The sequence below is a fragment of the Macaca thibetana genome, chromosome 13 (genome assembly GCF_024542745.1).
Source record: "Macaca thibetana thibetana isolate TM-01 chromosome 13, ASM2454274v1, whole genome shotgun sequence".
NCBI classification, from domain to species: Eukaryota; Metazoa; Chordata; class Mammalia; order Primates; family Cercopithecidae; genus Macaca; species Macaca thibetana.
In genome coordinates this window covers 87,381,890-87,401,529 of record NC_065590.1, presented here as the reverse complement: position 1 = coordinate 87,401,529, position 19,640 = coordinate 87,381,890, and the positions used below count along the sequence as shown (strand labels likewise).

Genomic DNA, 19,640 nt, shown 5'->3' with positions numbered 1-19,640 from the left:
AAACCTGATTGACTCTAGATCCAAATAAAAATCTACACACTTTGGAATATGGGCTGGATATGGCTGACATTACAGAATTATTCATTTTATTAGGTATTATAATGGTGTTGTGGTTATAAAGGAGGATGTCTTCAATCTTAGAAAATGTAGGCTGAAATATTTAGGGGCAAAGTACTGTGACCTCGGCACCTTATTTTCAAATGGTTCAGCAAAAAGTTATATATTTAAATAGAAAAAGCAAATATGGCACAATATTAACAACTCATGAATTTAACTGAAGAGTTTATTTTATTATACTTTCAACTTTTCTGTAGATGTAACATTTTTAAAATAGTTGAGAATAAAAAAATCACAAAAATAGTTTTACTGAGGAAAACACACATTCCTTTTTACTGTAATATTTAATATAATAATATACACTTATACATTGGTATTATTTACACTTCATAAAAAAAATCCATTCAACCTGAAATTACCTTAAACACACTATTTAACTTTCAGTGCTAATGTATTAATTTCTTAAATATAAATCAAAATAGCTCAATATCTATTTTAAATTACTGATAACCAGATGCAGATGTAAGGATCATGAATCAATACTTCCATTAAGTTAAAAACCTCAATAATTTTTTTCAACATTTCTTCTTTGTTTTTCTTCTTTGTCTAGAATAGTCTGTTTTAAGCTCAAAGTAGCATCTTGAAATCCAGGATTTAAGTCTAAGACCTTCTTGAAATCTTCCAAAGCATCATCAAAATATCCTGTACCAGAACCCAAAAAATGGAAAAGAGAAAAGAAACTGAGTATTTCTATATATTATTCATGGCAAAGCTTTGATACACGTACTTTTGCTTTTATATTTATGAGCTTTCAGTCACTTCTAGTAAAGGAACTTTTTTATCTTAATAATATAGAGATGTGTATATCAAAGTAATTTTGTGTGCCCTTAGGGAATAATACACCTAAAATTAGTTATGGGTTTATTTATTGAGATTTAACAGGTAAATATTATCAATCATCTTAAAATTTTAACAAAACTGTATCGCCTGTTTTACATAACTGCAGTAAAATTAAGAAACAGGAAACTAATTTTCTTTTTGACACTTTAAATGAGAAACAGTACCTATGGTCCCTTTAATCCAAGAATCTAAACTTCACTTTCTATTGTCTTGTGTGTCTTCAAAGATTTTAACTCAGAAAAGTTTCACAGGCGATCATCTGAATTGCCTTCATTTCACAGCTGGGAATGCACAAGCACAAAGTAATGGGGTCACCCTGGCTCCTGCGCCCAGGTCCAATTCCCACCCCAGTGCTCTGCTGTGATCTATAACGCCTATCAAAAGCCTAAAATAAACTCAGGGACGCTTCCTTTGTTCCAAGCTCTAAACCTAAATTTCACAGAACTTTAAAATTTGATTACTACGTTAGTTTTACAATATTTGAGACCTCTGAAGTAACAGAATACAGTCAATGACAAAACCCAAAAAGAAAAAAAATTCTTACCCAGCCTATACAGTATCAACCCTCTGTTGTAATATGGTACTTCAAAATTGGGTTGGACTTCTATGGCAGATGTGTAGTCATCCATGGCTTCATAAAAATCAACCCTGAAGTACTTGATTTGCCCCCTGTTGTTATATGCAGTAGCCAAATCCTCAGGGCTGCATTTGCTTTAAACAAAAAGTTCACATTAAAAACACTGTGTTACCAAATTCCTCTCATTTCCACTTTCATTCTCTTTTGGGTATTGTCAAACTTCACAGCCTTATAACATGCAGCATCAACACTGAAAATCCAAGCTGAAGAAAAACCATACAAATAAATAAAGAGCTAAAAGCAATTTCTGTGTAACCCTGTTATCTACTTTTGTAGGGTTATACCACTACAATGTCAACCTGAAAAGCATACTAACTTTCTAGTGTGTTCACTACCAACTTGTCCTGCTGAATATAACATTAAAATGATTCTTCATTTTTCTAAGCACACACCAGCAGGGCAAAGAAGACAGATCAGTTAAATGCTAAGCAATGAGGGAAAAGCCCAAGTATGCTATGGACATGTCACAATGTGAATCAATTTCATTCTCAAATTTTTAAGTGATCTTAAAACAATGAGATTTGAAATCATTTTCCACCAATAAAGAACTAAAGTTAACGCTAGGTGAAAATTCAACATGCTATGATCCCCAGGAAGTTATCTCTGGGGACAGAGTTGCCCTCCCTCCAGCCTCAGCTGGCATCCTCCCCAATGCCAGGCTGGCTTCCTGCTAGGAGGGTGGGCTCCTTTAGCCCCCTCAGGGCTTCAGTCAGTTTGGATGTCCTTTGTGCGGAACTGGCTCTGCACCTGAGGGCACTAGAGGTTGCCCAAAGAGCTTTAAATTAGCAGCCTTTCCTGGGCTGGACACCCAGGTAGCTCTGACCAGCCGCCAGCTCAACAGGTCACAGCCCCTGGCCGCCCTGAACCTTTCTATGCACAGGACAAATAGTCTGCACAGAGAGCATTAGTGGCTCTGCTCTGAGTCAGGGATAATTCTGTTTCCCTTTCTTTTTTCCCAAAGCAATTCTCAAATTAGAACCAAACACAGAACTCATCTGTCACTTCTTTGTAATACCCCGTAGCAAAAAGTATAGTCCTCCAAAAATATCTGTGAATGCAGTTAGTGTAAGTAAAAGGTACTTCTCTTGAGTAGTGTCTTGAGATTTCAGACAGGCACTGTAACTACTGCTACCCTAAGAGGCACTCACAGCCCAAGGGCCTCCTTCAGCCAAGTTTGCTAACGATGGAGAGGAACTGTTGCAATTTTAGAAATTGTCTATTCTATGAGCTGTGATAGAGACTGGGTGTAAGGATACTTCTGAATGCCACTAAGCACCCCTGTTAAAACCTAGATTACAAGAGGGCACCACTCCCCTTCACCTATGTCTGACATGACACTAGTTGAACTGCTCCCAGTAGAGAGTTTGAAGAAAAACGCAATCTCAGGATGCCAGTAAGGTTTTAGTCATTAAATCGAAGTTTCAGAATTATTGTTATAAGTTTTTAATACTAATTATATATTCGTAATATATTCAGAGAATCATAAAATGTTAGATTTAGAATTAGATCTTATTAAATCAACTTCTAAAAGGCTTTTTCATGTGGAAATTTTGTTTCATATTTTAAAGAAATGGACCAACAGTTGAAGCTGAAATATTTTGTAATATTAAAATTTTTGTAATGATAGCATTTATTATAATGGAATTCATTTAAGTTACCTAGCCCAAATGTGAATTTTTAGGATTTGCTAACTTTCGCAAAAAAAATAGTATTTTGGAAATTAGGTTTATGACTAAAGCTATACTTTAGATATTAAAAGAAAACATCACAAACTGTTCAAAACGCAAGGCATTCAAAAATTGCAAATATTGTTTCAAAATGATTCAGTGACCCAATACTTAAAAAATAAATGTAAGCTCCAGAATATAAATCGAAGGGAAAAAGTTGAAATGACAGAATTCAGTTTCAATCCATGAGTTCCTAGAATTTTACCAAAGCTTATTTTACAGATGAAAAACAGGCTGAGACATTAGCCATGTGGCAGTGCCAAGACTGGAATTCAAATCCCTTCGACTGGGCTATGACAAACTGTCTTTCCTGTGCTGGTAAGGCATAGCTATTACATTTGCTACAGACACTTGTGTTCTTAGGCTGAGATGTGCAAAGAAGGAAGAATAACAAGACTAGACAGCATCAGTATACCTGGTGCTTATGAATACTTTTTTAAATCTACTAGATAAGTCTATTCTTAGAGCTCGAAACATGAATAGTTTAGCTTTCTAAAGGTGCATTGAGGAAAGTAGATGGTATCATCTTATTATCTGTTCAGAAACGTCTATTATTATTCTCGTGTGTTATTGAAATGAGAAGGTAATTTTATCTTTCCGGTTTAATTTCATACAAGTGTAACAAACAGGGTAAGAATCAAGTCCTCAGTGAAGCCTCATACAAAAGACAAGCTGGCATCCTGTCTAGAAAACTCAACTCCACAACAGACAACTCACAACTGTTCAAAAAGCTGTTCAATCAACCCCTCTGTTCTTTTCTCATCCTGGTCCACTCCGTACCATCAACAAGCCCCATCAAGCAAGACTTGGAGTATAAACAAATGCTACACATCCAGGCACAAGCCGAAAAGATGCTTTGGGTAAGCAGATAGTAGCAGGTGAATCTGCTAACATCACAAGAAGAAAGCTAGCCAATCATTATGTGCTTCCTGGTGAAAGTATACACGTGTACCCACCTAAAAAGTAGTCTTGCCATGATACTGAATCTGAATTCAATTGGATCAAACCTCAAGGTTTAACTACCAATTCACAGCAGTATGAGACAGATGACCACATTAAATGACAGAAGAGATTCAGTCAGCAAGTCCAAAACGCGGAATCTCAAAGGACACAAGAATCGGTTTCCTTAACAAAGGAAAAACTGTGTTGGGAAGAGAAGGTGGAGAGACTTAAAAAGACTTGCTGTGTATCCTGACTTGAACCAAATGCGAAAAGCGAACCAAAGAACAAAACACCTTATTAGTCGATCAGAAAGGTTCCAACACTGACTACTTGATATTAAGTAACTATTCGATGATACGGAAGTTCCTTCTGAAACACCCATGGATGAATACTATGGGCAAACTGATAATGCTTAAGCCAAGCGATAAACACCTAGACGTTCGTTATGCTCTTTTCTACATAAACGTTTTTCATACCACCACCAAAAGCCAGCGCTGTGACACTGAGGTGGGAGTCGCGGTACCGTGGCCCTACGCAGCCGTGACCCCTTCCCTTCCCAGGTCGCGGATTTCCCGCCAGCTAAAATCACAAGTGGAAAATCCCTATCTGTCCTAAGTCTTTGCGTGGGAATGAGGAACGTGGAAGGAGAGACGGCGGGTGAAGAGCGGCGGCCCGCGTCCGAGGAGCCCTCAGGGAGTTCGGTTCCCGGAAGCTCCCCGCACCGTCGCGGCAGACGGCTCTTCGCGGGTGGGCTCCCTCCCCGCGTTCTCCGCCGCCCTCATCCTAGGCCTCGCCTAGGCCTTTCTAGAAAGACGAACGTCGGCCCGCTCAGTCCTAGTGCTGGGTTACGACACTCGCCGCCCGTGAGCTCCAGCAGCGAAAACACGAGCCCAGAGAGCCGCAACGTCGCCTCCACCCGGGGTCGCTGCGGCCCCAGGTCTCGCGATAGTTACCTCCCGGGACTCTCGCCGCTGGAGGCCGCGCAGGCGCACTGGCGAATGTAAGCGGAGTACAGCGTCTCGGCCTCCGCGTACTCGCCCTTGTTGAAATGAGCCTGGGCGAGTGTTAGGGTTGCGTGGCTTTTTTCCCCCTGCTGTCCTTCCATAGCAGCCAAGGCCTAGTTTTCGGTGTAGAATGGGTGTTGACCTCTGAGCGGCCAAAGGTGGCACCACAAAGCCACTTCCGCACCCTGGACTCTACTTTGACAGCCAATCTTGGCGCTAGGTTTGTGACTTCTGGGGACCCGTCGTCTCGCGAGATAACTGTTCCGCTGCAGGGAGGGCGTTTGCAGTGCGCCTTGTGAAGTATGTTGTTACCGCGCTTGGACCTGCCTTCCTCGTTTGTTAGAAGAGGCGCAGATGCGTGGTCTCAAACTGATTTCCAAGTCCCTTGTCTGATGGTGCGAGACACTATCCGTTTGTTACAGTGGATTGGGGGCCGATGACGCTGGAGGTGGGAGAAGCCACGGTTCTGTTTCTTAATGGCGAATTAGCCTGCGGGCTTCCTGTCGCTCCCTTGCCTTTCAGCGTCCCCTACTTAGCAAAACTCCGCGTTTAGGGTGTTCTCAGCAGGCTTTGTCTACCCTGAAACGCTTTGGGTCGACATTCCACCAGGTCTGTTCCGCGGTCCAAACGTCTCTACCTTTTTTGATTCTCTAGAACTATGTTACGATTAGTAGTATATTGTGTCGAGAGTCTGGAATCTTTGATGTTAGTTATATTCCCTGTTTATGGCAAAGGGAAATCTAAAAAGTTATTAGTTACATTACGTTTAATTCAAATTAAAATTATGTAAGAACAGTTGCCACCCACGCTACCCTACATGCCTGCTGTGTATCTTTTCGGGGTCTGTCAATTCTGTTTTGCTTCCCAAAGTACTTGAGCCCTTTCCGTCAGAAAAAGTAAAGATGAAAAATATATTTGGAGCATGATACTTGCATGCAGAAGTCTTAACAGGACATAAATTGTGTGCTTTTTGGCTGCTTTCATTAGATTTTTAATTTTTTCCATTTACCACCACTGAAAAAATACAAATACAGTGGATTAATGTTAAATTAAATAAACACTGATAGAAATTGAAAGATTGGAAAACTACAAAAAATAAACTGGCATTTCTGGTGTAAGCAAATGGACAGCTCAATAGAACAAAAGCCCAGAAACATGCCCCAAATAGGCTGTATTTTGTAAAAGACATGTAACATATATGGAGAAAAGGACAGATTATTCAAATGAGTGCTATTGGGAGGATTAGTTAACCATTTGGGGTAAAATACATTTAAGCATTTAAGCTCCCAGTTGACACAATATTCATTCCAGGTGATTTAAGAGATTAAATAAATAAAAATTTTTTTAAGAAAATTTTTTTCAGTTCCCATTTATTTTTGCTTCTTGGGGCAGTGTCATCTTTTCAATATAAAAAAAAAAACACGAAACAGAAATCTGAAGTGTAGGATAGAAGAAAACCAAGTGTGTGTGGGGGGAAGCAACAGCAAAAGGAAGATGAGATGTTGCAAAAAAAAAAAAAAATGGAGGGGTAGTTCCCCTCTCCTCTGGGGAATGACTCAAACACTGATGTGGCAGTATACACTATTCTACATAAAGCCAAAGATGTTATTTCTTTTGAGAGACAAGAAAAGGTGGAGATGGCCGGGCGCTGTGACTTATGCCTGTAATCGCAGCACTTTGGGAGGCCGAGATGGGCGGATCACCTGAGGTCAGGAGTTCGAGAACAGCCCGGCCAACATGGCAAAACCCCGTCTCTACTAAAAATGCAAAAAATTCGCCGGGCATAGTGGCAGGTGCCTGTAATCACAGCCTACTCCGCAGTCTGAGGCACGAGAATCCCTTGAACTTGGGTGGAAGTGGTTGGCAGTGAGCCAATTTTTGTATTTTTTGTAGGGATGTAGTTTCCCCATGTTGTCCAAGCTAATCTCCAACTCCTGGGTTCAAGACATCTGCCCACCTCAGCCTCCCAAAGTGCTAGGACTACAGGCATGAGCCCCTGCACCTGAGTAGAAGTTATGCTTTGTTCTGTTCAAGGAACAACAGGGATATTTATGTGTCTAAAAACCAGTGATCTAAGAGGAAAATAGCAGTATATGTAATGAAAATTGGGGGTTTGGGAAGGGGGGTTCTAAATAGGAGTAAAAATCTTAACCTTTTTTGTGCTATGGCACCTTTGCAAGTGTGGTGAAGCCTATGTCGTTTCAGTGTTTTCAAGTGTTTTAAAACAGGATTACAAAGGAAAGCAATTATATTAAAAAACAGTTGGAATATTAACAGATTTATAAAAAAGTAAAACATGTTAACATTAAATATCAAGAACCAATGGCAAACACAAAGCTAGCAGAGGAATAAAATAATACAAAATCAAAACAGATAAAACAGAAAAATGGAATCAACAAAACCAAAAGTTGGTTCTTAAAAAGATTAACAAAAATTAGTAAAATTTGGGCTAAATTGACTAAGAAAAAAAAGACTCAGATTACTGAAATCAGAAATGAAAATGGGAACATTACCATCAATTCTACAGAAATAAAGAGGATTATAAGAGAGTACTATGAACAATTGTGTGCCGAAAAATGGGACAAACTAGATGAACAAATGCCTAGAAACAAAAAACCTACCAAGATTGTATCATGAAGAAATAGAAAATATGAATAGACCTGTGTAGTAGTCTGTTCCACGCTGCTAGTAAAGATATACCCAAGACTGGGTTTTTTGTTTTTTTAAGAAAAAAGAGGTTTAATGGACTCACAGTTCCACGTGGCTGGGGAGGCCTCACAATCATGGCAGAAAGCAAACGGCGTGTCTTACATGGCGGCAGACAAGAGAAAATGAAAGAACAGTGAAGGGAGAAATCCCTTATAACACCATCAGATTTTGTGAGACTTATTCACTATCACGAGAACAGTATGGGGGAAACTGCCCCCATGATTCAATTATCTCCCACTGGCTCCCTCCCACAACATGTGGGAATTATGGGAGCTACTGTTCAAGATGAGATTTGGGTGAGGACACAGACAAACCATATTAACCTGTAATTTGTAAGGAGATTCAATCAGTAATCTAAAAATAACCTCTTGACAAAGAAAAGCCCTGGACCTGGTGGCTGCACTGATGAATTCTACTAAATGTTTAAGGAAGAACCAACACGAGTCCTTCTTAAACTCTTCCAAAACACTGAAAAGGAAAGAAAACTCTAAATCACTCTATAAAGCGAGCACTGCTCTGACACCAAAGCCAAACACAGACACTAGAAGAAAACTGCAGATCAATATCATTTATGACTTTGATGCAAAAATCTTCAATAAAATACTAGCAAATTGAATTTAGTCGCATAATTAAAGGATTATACACCATGACCAAGTGGAATTTATTCCTAGAAATGCAAGGATAATTCAACACATGAAAATCAATCAATAGCAGTTGAGGAAAAAAAATCAATGTAATACAGCACAGTAACAGAACGGAGGGAAAAAACTTTATGATCACCTCCATTTAGGTAGAGAAAGCATTTGACAAAATTCAAAACCCTTTCATGACAAAAACACTCACGCAGGGAATAGAAGGGGTCTGCCTCAACATAATAAAAGACGTGTATAAAACACAGTGAACATCATATTCAATGGTGAAAAACTGAAAGATTATCCTACAAAATCAGGAACAAGACAAGGAAGCTCACTTTCGTATTCCTATTCAACACAGCACTGGAAGTTCTAGCCACAGTAATTAAGCGAGAAAATAATTTAAAAATAAGCCATCCACATTGGAAAGGAAGAGGTAAAATTATCTCTTCACAAATGATATGCTCTTACATATAGATAACACTAAATATTCTATTTAAAAATGGTTATAACTAATAAATGAATTCAGCAAGGTAGGAGGATATGAAAGTAGGAGGATATGAAATCAACATGCAAAAATCAATTGCATTTTTATTCACTAACAATGAAGCTATCCCAAAAGGGGAAATTAAGAAAATTCCAGCCAGGCACGGTGGCTCACACCTGTAATCCCAGCACTTTGGGAGGCCAAGATGGGTGGATCACTTGAGGTCAGAAGTTTGAAACCAGCCTGGCCAACATGGCAAAACCCTGTATCTATGAAAAATACAAAAATTAATCACATGTGGTGGCAGGCACCTGTAATCCCAGTTACTCAAGGGGCTGAGGCAGGAGACTCGCTTGAACCTGGGAGGTGGAGGTTGCAGTGAGCCAAGACTGTGCCTCGCACCACTGCACTCCGGCCGGGGCAACAGAGCAAGACTCCCTCTCACAAAAAGAAAGAAAAAAGAAAACAATTCCGTCTACAGTAACATCAAAAACAAAAAAAAATATTTAGGAATTAACCAAGAAAGTAAAAGAGTTGTACAATTAAAACTATAAAACATTGCTAAAAGAAATTAAAGAAGACATAAATGGAAAGACATCTCATGTTCATGGATTAGAAGACAATATTGTTTAGATGTTAATATTATATAAACCAATCTTCAGATTCTATGGAATCCTTATCAAAATCCCAATGATGTTTTTGCAGAAATAGAAAACTCCATCCTAAAATTCATATGGAATTACAAGGGCTCTCAAATAGCCAAAACAATTTTGGAAAAAGAACAAAGTTTAAGGACTCACTCCTGATTTCAAAACTTACTACAAAGCTACATTACCCAAAACAAGTGTGTTATTGGCATAAAGACAGTTTTTTAAACAAATGGTGCTAGGAAAATTGGATATCCACTGCAAAATAATGAAGTTGGACTGTTACAACACATACAAAAATTAAATCAAAATGGATCATGACCTAAATGTAAGAATTAAATTACGAACTCTTAGGAAAAAACATATGGCAAAAACTTAGCAACACTGAATTTGGCAATGATTTTGTGAATATGACATCAGTGGCACAGGCAACAAAAGAAAAAACTAGACAAATTGGGCTTGATGAGAATTTAAAAACTTTTGTGCATAAAAGACTCCGTCAGAGTAAAAAAGCAACCCACGGAATAAAACAAAATATTTACAAGTCATATATCTGATAAGGGATTAATACCCAGAATATACAAAGAACTTCCAAAAACAACAACAACAAAGCAAAACAACCCAATGTAGAAATGGGCAAAGGATTTGCATAGACTTTTCTCTAAAGAAGATACACATATGGCCAATAAGAACATGAAAAAATGCTCAATGTCACTAATAATTAGGAAAATGCAAATCGAAGCTACAATCAAATACCACTTCTCACCATTCCAGTAGGATGGAAACTATTAAGAAGAAATAAGTATTGGTGAGGATGTGAAGAAACTGGAATCTTTGTGCACTATTGGTGAGAATGTAAAATGGTGCAATCACATGGTATGACACTTCTTCAAATACTAAGAATAAAATTACTATTTGATTCAGCAATTCCACTTCTAAGTATATACCCAAAATATCTGACAGCATGGTCTTAAAGAGATATTTACACATCCAGGTTCATAGCGGTATTGTTTGCACTAGGTAAAAGGTGGAAGCAATCCAAGTGTCTATCAACAGATGAGTGGATAAGCGAAATGTGGTATACTCATACAATGGAATATTATTCAGTCTTTAAAAGAACAGAAATTCTGCCACATGTTACAACATGGATGAACCTTGAGGACATTACATGAAGTGAATTAAGCCAACCACAAAAAGACTGAATGATTCCGTTTTTATGAGGTACCTAGAGTAGTCAAATTCATAAAGACAGAAAGTAGAATGTGGTTGCCAGGGACAGCTTTAAGGGGGATAGGGAGTTATTGTTCAATGAGCATACAGTTTCAGTTTTGCAAGATAAAGAATTCTGAGATGGATGGATGGATGGTGGTGGTGGTGGTGGTAGTGGTGAAATATGTACAATATGAATGTATTTAATAAATATAGTTAATTCCACTTTAACTGTACACTTAAAATGATTAATATAGGCAAGGTGCAAGAGTTCATGCCTGTAATCCCAGCACTTTGGGAAGCTGAGGTGGGAGGATTACTGTGCTCAGGAGTTTGAGGCTGCAGTGAGCTATGATTGTGCCACTGCACTCCAGCCTGGGTGACAGAGCTAGACCATGTCTTGTAAAATCTTAAATTTAAACACAATTAAAAATGGTTAAGATAGTAAATTTTATGCCATGTGTATTTCATCACATAAAAAATAGGGAAAAATCAAGTGGCAAGTGTGTTTTCTATAAGAGATCATCACAACATTGCATTGAAGTCATTATTACTGTATTTCTATTAATTGATTTTGTTGCATCCACTGCAGTTTCTGCTTTATAAAGGTGGTTGCTATGAGCATACATATTAGGTGTTATGTCTACAGATACTCTTACATGTTACATTGTTATTGTGAATAGCAGTTTTTAGCATTATCAAGTATTCTTGCTTGTAGTACTTAACTCACCACATCAACAAATTGAAGAAAAATCTCAACAGATGTAGAAAATTCAGTTAATAAAATTCAACTCCCTAGCAAACTAGGACAAGAAGACATACTTATTAAAACCTACCGACAAAATGTCTACAGAAAATATAATAAGCAATGATTTCTTAAAATATTGAAAAATTTCCTTTGAGATTAAGAATAAGACAAGGATGCCCAGTATCATCACTTTAATTATTCAGCATTGTTTTGGGTATCCTAGCCAATGCAATAAGATGATAAAAAGAAATAACAGATATGACAATTGAGAAGTATTTTTTTTAAAAAAGCAGTCATTAAGCACGGTTATATGGTTGTATATGTAAAAAAGAAGTGCAAAGGACTGAGAGTGACAAAACATTTTTGAAGAAGAAAAACAAAGTAGGACTTGTACCAGATAGCAGGACCTATTTTAAAAACTATAATAACTGAGACATTCTGCTTTGGGCCAAAGAAAGACAAACAGATCAATGGAACAGAAAAAGAAACCAGAAATTGGTACCTGCTTATATGGACTTGTTTTTTTGTTTTGTTTTGTTTTTGGGTTTTTTTTTTTTTTTTTTTTTTTCCATATAATTGCACATCAGTGTGGAAAGGGTGGACTTCAATCAGCTGGAGGTATAATTTAATTTTTTTTAACTTTAGAGAAATATCTTAGGAGCTGATAGCTCTCATTATAAAGACATAATACAGCAATTTATTCAGTCTCTTGGGGTTTTTTCCCCCTTGTTTGGTAGCAAAAGTGGTACTGTATATCTATTGTACCTCCTGCTCCCTCTTCCCCTTCTCCACTCTGGAGCCCAATACCCTCCTAACCAACCCCCATCAGCATACTTAAATCAAGACAAAGCAAACACCATGTTCTCCATAAGTTATAAAGAAAACGTGGAATAAACACAAGTTATTTTTTCTTCAATGTTTATTATTTTCGCATTTTTTCACTTAATACTACATAAAATCTAAGATCTCAGCTCTTGGAATACAGAAAAATAATTTCAAAGTGTACTTTAGCAAAATAATTTATAATGAAATTAGCATTTGTGAATTAAGCATGTCAACATTACTGTGTTGCTTGTTAGGCACACTGCTTATTTGTACAGCTTCATCAGTCAGTTCCATCATTTCAATACTTTGGCCCACCACACCACTTTGAAACATGTAATTAAGGGCAAGTTTTATAATAAAAAAACAACTTGGCATTACTCAAAGGGAGTCAGTACATGTTTTTTGCAAGGAGAACAACATAACTGTTTAATGATGCTGTCTTCAGTATACTACCTAATTCTGTTTATGCAACTTCTCACCGGGTAATTGTTTTTTATGGTCAATTTTGCTTTTCTTTGTCCCCCTAGTCAAGGGAGAGTTTGTTAGTGTTGTTATCTTGAAATTGCCTTCATGTCGAATAAAACCAACTAGATCAATTCATAATACAGGTTTTTTCTCTAGTACTATTTACATACAAGACAAAGGTCCCCAAGACATTATGGCAGATCATTAAAACTTTAACAGATATAGATACCAAAGAGGCATAAGCTTTTACAAAAGTAAAAAAGATGTGTCTGTCCATATACATACGCGCACACACACACACATATACATATATGATAATTAGGTCCACAAGGTATGAGAGGTTGTTTTAAAAGATACTGGTTTCTGGATCCAACTGAATTAGAAATATCAACTACATATTGTTTAAATATCAACTAGATCCAGCAACTCAGAATCTACCTGGAGTAATTCATTGGTGGGAAAATTCTAGGGCTCAGGCAGCACAGAATTAGGGGGAAATGAGAAGGCTCCAAAAGAGAGTTTCCAAAGTTAGGTGAAGTCTGAGGAGTCAACAGGTGATCCTAGAATTAAAGTAAATGAAAGTGTAACCAACAAATCACAGTAAGGGGCCAGAGGCATGACAATCAAATGAATTCTCAGCTGATTCCTGAGATAGGAAAGGGAAGGAAGAAATACTCAAGCATTCAACCATGGACCAAGAATTGCAGCTCTGACCAAACTGTCCTGCAGGAACCTTTCAGACAGGCAAAGCTAGTAAGTGTGCCATCCCTACAACCCTGAACATTTATCTTTCCTTGATGAAGCAGAGAATAGTCTCATCCCTAAAAATAGAAGTCCTGTGGAAAGATGTAAGTTCAACAGGAGATGTATTGTCTTAGACTTCTTTGTTAGAATGTGATTTTCTGATTTGGGGAAATTTTCCATTCTGATATAGAAGAAAACAAATGAGAAAGCTGAAATTCATTGTGTTAAATTTAGATAAGTAAGTTAGTAACTTAGGAGACATATTAGACAAAAGTTAATAGAGCATGTATGTGTGACCACAGATAGAAAGGAGAAAGAGATATCAAATATTCATGAAGCATTAAAAATATGAAAAGCCACAAAGATATCAAATATTCATGACACACTAAGTATGCATGAGACATATAAAGCCCTCAATATGTGTGAGAAGTTGATTCAGTTACCCACTGGTGACACTCATTCTGGCCTGTCCTTACCCAAGAAATACAATAAAATTCATGGCTGCTCAGCAGACTAATAGGCAAGCTATTACTGTGGTAAAAGTGTACTGGCCCCTGAGACCCTTCTAGAGAACAAGTGTACGTCGTTGGCCTCAGGCACATTTCATCTGATTGAGTTGTCTGGCTCAAACGGCCACTCTGGTCCTCCTTGTAACCCCACTATTAGGGGAAAGCTTATGTGACAGAGTGTGAGTCAGGACATAAAAACATTACATAACCTATGATTCAGGTGTTGTGGTCTTTCCACCTCACTGGCACGCTACACTAACAGTGTTAATCTATCATTGCTTTCTGCTTGTTCCTCACTGTGTATTGCAAATTGGTTTAATAAACCAATGTATTTTGAGAATTTTTATTTGGTTTGTAAGGCTTTCTGTTCCTTGACCTCTGGGATAGCTTGCTAGGTAATGTATTTAGAGGCTTCCATTGTACAAAGGTAATTTTCCACAAGGTACATGAATAGAGACAGAGACCTCAAAGACTTCTGGTCTCCTCTTTTTATTTAGGCCTATGAGCCCACTATCTATCCTAAGCTCATCTAGGCTCTAAATCTCTTCTCATAGCTCACTATTCCCAATCTGCAACATGCTGAACTTGCCTTGGTCTCTACAAGACAAAAACATCAGATTGAGAAAGTGTATTGTAGCTGCAATAACAAAGTTGCGTATCTCTATGTATTGCCTCTACTAAAGGTAAGCCAAACCTCAATAAAATAATCTTGATGAAATAGTGCAAAGTTCTGTCTTTAGCCACAAAATGGGAATTCATGAGAAATAAACAGAGAACATTATTTGCTATATAAAAGACATAAGAAATGGTCCATTACAGATCACAACTGTTTATCTTCTAAATTAATAATCCATGAAAACAGATGCATATCAAGAAAGAATCACTCCCTCAACAATACTTGTGTAAATGAAGGGTCCAGCTTAGTGACAATGTTTCAATAGAAGCTATAACTACAAAATGGATATTTTTGTTTGTTATTTTCATTATAAATAGAGCCAAGTTTTCTGCACAATCATATGAAAGTATAAATTCCAAATGCCATCTCTTGAATGAAACTAAAAGGACAGGTTTTAAAATAGAGGAATAGGGCTATTAGAAACAATTTAGATTGTAAAAAATGTCTTAAAATGCCATCGCCTCACTTCTGAATATATAATAAAGAAGACATTCAACGCTTATTTAATTAACTATGGCTACAGAGAAAGCTCATTTCGCTATTACAATTGTTTAACTTCCTTGTAACATGGGTTATAAAAATTCTCTAAATTCAACTTTGCCCCACTCCCATGCCTCCCCTGCTCCCCACTCCCTTCAAGATTTTTTAACGAATTCAGTTACCTTGACATTGTGAGAAAAATATTTATTTGGAATATTCCCATGGTATCATGTAACTAAATACAAGACAGACAAAAGAGAGAGGCAGACAGAAAATATGGTTGATTTTCATACATTTATATGAAAATCAGCCTTATTATTTCACAGTTGTATTGCTTTAAAAAATTATTTTATTAACATGTATTTTGTGCAAAAATTCAACTATAAATAATGAGGCTTATTTTCATACAAAACTCATAGAAATAAACCTTATTACACATACAGCATATAGCCATGTATATATGTTACCTATATTTTACAGTTACATACAGTTTATCATTCCTTTAAGCCACTGGACTATGGCATAAGGGGCAGAAGCTGTAGTGGCTTATTTCCTGGGCAAGGACACCATGCTTGCATACACTGCACATCCAGAATTGATACTCAGTGATCGGGCTTCCTGTGGCAACGCATGTTGGCAGTTTCCCTTCTCCACTGTAAAACAAGGGGAGAAACAATTCATTATACTTTAAAACTTCTCATTAGTCTAACTTAATTTATTTAATACACTTAAAAAAACCTAAAGAATAAAAATTCCAAGATTAATGTCAAATACTTTCATTTAAAAAAGTTTTTTCAAGAAAAAACCTTTCTTACAATGAAAAAATAAAAGCATGAATACACTTGTAAGAATAAATAAAATAGGGTATAATGTTAACGTGAATTGCTTCAAAATTTAGTGCTTTACTTCCTACATTAAACATTGTACATCTAGAAATCCAAGCTTCTAATAAGGTAGAATGACATCCACTAATTAAAATTAGCCTACCCTTCCATAAGGCTGTCCAATTCAGGTTTTCTGTTATCTTTTGAAGTATGTTTGGTGAATATTTCTAAAGCGAGGTCTTCATACTGCTGTTTCTGTTCTGAACTGAGGGTCTCTAAAGATTTAAGTTTAATGAAAGCTTTTGAACAAGTCCCAAAGGCTCTGCTGGCACATGCGCAGAGTGCTAGCAGAGAGTAGATCTCCACAGGAGGGATGATGTCTTCATAGTCTTTCAGATGAAGAGCTAAGAAAACAGGACAATGTGGGTTTTTAAAAATAATTATTATGGTATTATAAACATGCATAAGGAAGAATCTAAGTTAAGGTGTTTTCGTTGAACTTGCATGAACAAACTGAAAGCAAACAGTGTTGAGAGATGGGAGCACTAGGAGGAGGAACTAGGCTACATGATATCCAAGGGTCTGTGAAGCTGGCTAACAGCTCATCCTGTGAAAAGAACCACCACCAAATGCTACACATGGCTGTGCCAGCTCAGAAATACACACACACACACACACACACACACACACACAATTTTGGTGTCAATTTTTCTTCAATTTATGTTAGAAATTTCTGTGGCACTTCAGAAACAGCAAATGAGTATTATATTATGTTAGTCATAAACTGCAAGATAATACCAGGTTTCCTTTTGTTAAAAAAAAAAAGCAAAACAATATAAGCAAAACAGTATAAAATAATATGTTTTTTTCTTTATGTTTCTTTGGACAGATCATTGCTTTTGTATTACTGATTTTGTTGTTTGTCTCACTGAAACAATAGGATTTTGTGAAAAAGTGAAAATGAGTCTCCAAGTTGTCAGTTCAGACAATTCGAGTTACAGCATCTTATTTGCAATTATACTGGAGATAAAAATCTTTCTTTAAAATGCACTATAGACTTGGGCCTGTCGGGGGTGGGGACTAGGGGCGGCATAGCATTAGGAGAAATACCTAATGTAGATGACGGTTGAGGGGTGCAGCAAACCACCATGGCACATGTATACCTATGCAACAAACCTGCACGCTCTGCACATGTACCCCAGAACTTAAAGTATAATTTAAAAAATGCAGACTTAATATTCGATTTAATATTAAGACAATATTAGACTTGACATTAGATTTATAACCAATTTGTATCTTTTTCTTCTCTAGACCTTGGAATCTTAAAAATACTTTGTTATAGTATGTCAAAAATTTCATAAAACAAGCTTAAAACAATATATTCAAGTGTTTTACAATCAGAATCCTATAAACTGGTTCTGGGGTCAAGTATTTACAACAAAGTTTAGTAGAATAAATGTATATAAAATGTAATCATTCAGTTATAATAAACAATATCCTCTAATTTCATATCCAAAGCATAATAGGTTCAAGGGTAATACTTTACAGGTCATACATTGTTTCAGATCATTTTACCACTGACAAAAAAAAAAAATGAGGCATATAGAGATCTTCACCCAGTAGGTGAAGCATCTCAAGTTAAAGATCTAACTGTTCTTTTAAGTCTAAAAATGGTGTATAAATTGAATACGATACAGCTATTTTAAAAAGTGTATAATTTATATCATATACTAGTCAAAACTAAATGAAGGTCAGTTATAAAATAAACAAATAGAAAAATAATTTTTATATATAATAACCAATTAGAAAAAAAATTATACGTTATCATTAACATTGTTAATGTTAGGAATAAACTGAAAAATAAACGTTTAGAGCCAACAAGAAGAAAACTACAAATCTTTAGAAACACAGATACACAAGTGATTTCTAAAATGGACATTTCTGACAAATATCACATGTTCTCACTCATATGTGGGATCTAAAAAAGTTGACCTTGCAGAGCTTGCAGTGAGCCGAGATTGCGCCACTGTAACTCTAGCCAGGGCGACAGAGCAAGACTCTGTCTCAAAAAAAAAAAAAAAAAAAAAAAAAAAAAAAAAAAAAAAAAAAAGTTGACCTTGGCTGGCAACATGGCCGAATAGGAACAGCTCCCAGCAAGATCGATGCAAAGGTGAGTGATTTCTGCATTTCCAACTGAGGTATCAGGTTCATCTCATTGGGACTGATTGGACAGTGGGTGAAGCCCAAGGAGGATGAGCCAAAGCAGGGTGGGGCGTCACCTAACCTGGGAAGTGCAAGGGCATGGGGAAATAAATCCCTCTCCCAGCCAAGGGAAGCCATTAGGGACTGTACCATGCACTCCAGCCCAGATACTGCACTTTTAACACAGTCTTCACAACCTGCAAACCAGGAGATTCCTTCCGGTGCCCACGCCACCAGGGCCCTGGGTTTCCAGCACAAAACTGGGCGGCCATTTGGGCTGACACCAAGCTAGCTGCAGGAGTTTTTTTTTCATACCCCAGTGGCACCTGGAACACCAGCGAGACAGAACCGTTCACTCCCCCGGAAAGGGGGCTGAAGCCAGGGAGCCAAGTGGTCTGGCTCAGCAGGTCCCACCCCCACGGAGCCCAGTAAGCTCAAGATTCACTGGCTTGAAAGTCTCGTGGTTAGCACAGCAGTCTGAGCTCAACCTGGGATGCTTGAGCTTGGTGGGGGAAGGGGCATCCACCATTGCTGAGGCTTAAGTAGGTGGTTTCACCCTCACAGTGTAAACAAAGCTGCTGGGAAGTTGAAACTGGGCGGAGCCCACCCCAGCTCGGCAAGGCCCCTGCAGCCAGACCGCCTCCTCTCCAGGCAGGACAACTCTGAAAAAAAGCCAGCAGCCCCAATCAGGGACTTATAGATAAAACTTCCACCTCCCTGGGACAGAGTACCTGGGGGAAGGGGCGGTTGTGGGCGCAGCTTCAGCAGACTTAGATGTCCCTAACTGGCAGCTCTGAAGACAGCAGCGGATCAACCAGCACAGCGTTCGAGCTCTGATAAGGGACAGACTGCCTCCTCAAGTGTGTCTCTGACCCCCGTGTATCCTGACTAGGAGACATCTCCTAGTGGGTCCCTGGCCCCCACGTATCCTGACTAGGAGACACCTCCCAGTAGAGGCCAACAGAGACCACATACAGGAGAGCGTTGGCTGGTATCTGGCAGGTGCCCCTCTGGGACAAAGCTTCCAAAGGAGGAATAGGCAGCAATCTCTGCTGGTCTGCAGCCTCCACTGGTGATATCCAGGCAAACAGGGTCTGGAGTGGACCTCCAGCAAACTCCAGCAGACCTGCAGCAGAGGGGCCTGACTGTTAGAAGGAAAACTAACAAACAGAAAGGAATAGCATCAACATCAACAAAAAGGATGTCTACTCAGAGA

General features: G+C 38.0%; 2 protein-coding genes across 6 annotated transcripts in view; both read right to left on the bottom strand.

Annotated features, from left to right (window-relative positions):
- Positions 1 to 386: 386 nt before the first annotated feature.
- On the bottom strand, positions 387 to 6,063 carry TTC32 (tetratricopeptide repeat domain 32). Of its 2 annotated transcripts, none has more exons than XM_050754188.1 (3): positions 5,217 to 6,063; positions 1,502 to 1,668; positions 387 to 759 (listed from the first exon to the last, which is right to left on the bottom strand). In XM_050754188.1, exons 1-3 carry the CDS (start codon positions 5,366 to 5,368, stop codon positions 620 to 622), a joined length of 459 nt encoding a protein of 152 aa, XP_050610145.1. In that variant the 5' UTR covers positions 5,369 to 6,063; the 3' UTR covers positions 387 to 619. The 2 variants fall into 2 exon arrangements, with proteins under 2 accessions (XP_050610145.1, XP_050610146.1); XM_050754189.1 differs by lacking the exon at positions 5,217 to 6,063 and adding an exon at positions 4,986 to 5,040.
- Positions 6,064 to 12,515: 6,452 nt separating this feature from the next.
- The window catches only part of WDR35 (WD repeat domain 35), a 69,870-nt gene continuing 62,745 nt past the window's right edge, over positions 12,516 to 19,640 (bottom strand). For 3 of the 4 annotated variants that reach the window (XM_050754163.1, XM_050754165.1, XM_050754167.1), the window contains 2 exons: positions 16,386 to 16,626; positions 15,582 to 16,051 (listed from right to left, as the gene is read on the bottom strand). In XM_050754163.1, coding sequence (XP_050610120.1) covers positions 15,901 to 16,051; positions 16,386 to 16,626 — 392 coding nt within the window. In that variant the 3' untranslated portion in view covers positions 15,582 to 15,900. Of the gene's footprint in view, positions 13,550 to 15,581; positions 16,052 to 16,385; positions 16,627 to 19,640 lie in introns of those variants that run through there. The other variant, XM_050754164.1, reaches the window with a different exon arrangement.

Excerpts from the sequence above, each read along its gene's own strand:
- TTC32 (XM_050754188.1), bottom strand. The coding sequence starts at position 5,368 with ATGGAAGGACAGCAGGGGGAAAAAAGCCACGCAACCCTAACACTCGCC. Across the intron at positions 1,669-5,216 it reads AGCGGCGAGAGTCCCGGGAG|CAAATGCAGCCCTGAGGATT; the intron begins GTAACTATCGCG and ends TTTTGTTTAAAG. Across the intron at positions 760-1,501 it reads GTTGATACTGTATAGGCTGG|GATATTTTGATGATGCTTTG; the intron begins GTAAGAATTTTT and ends GTTCTGGTACAG.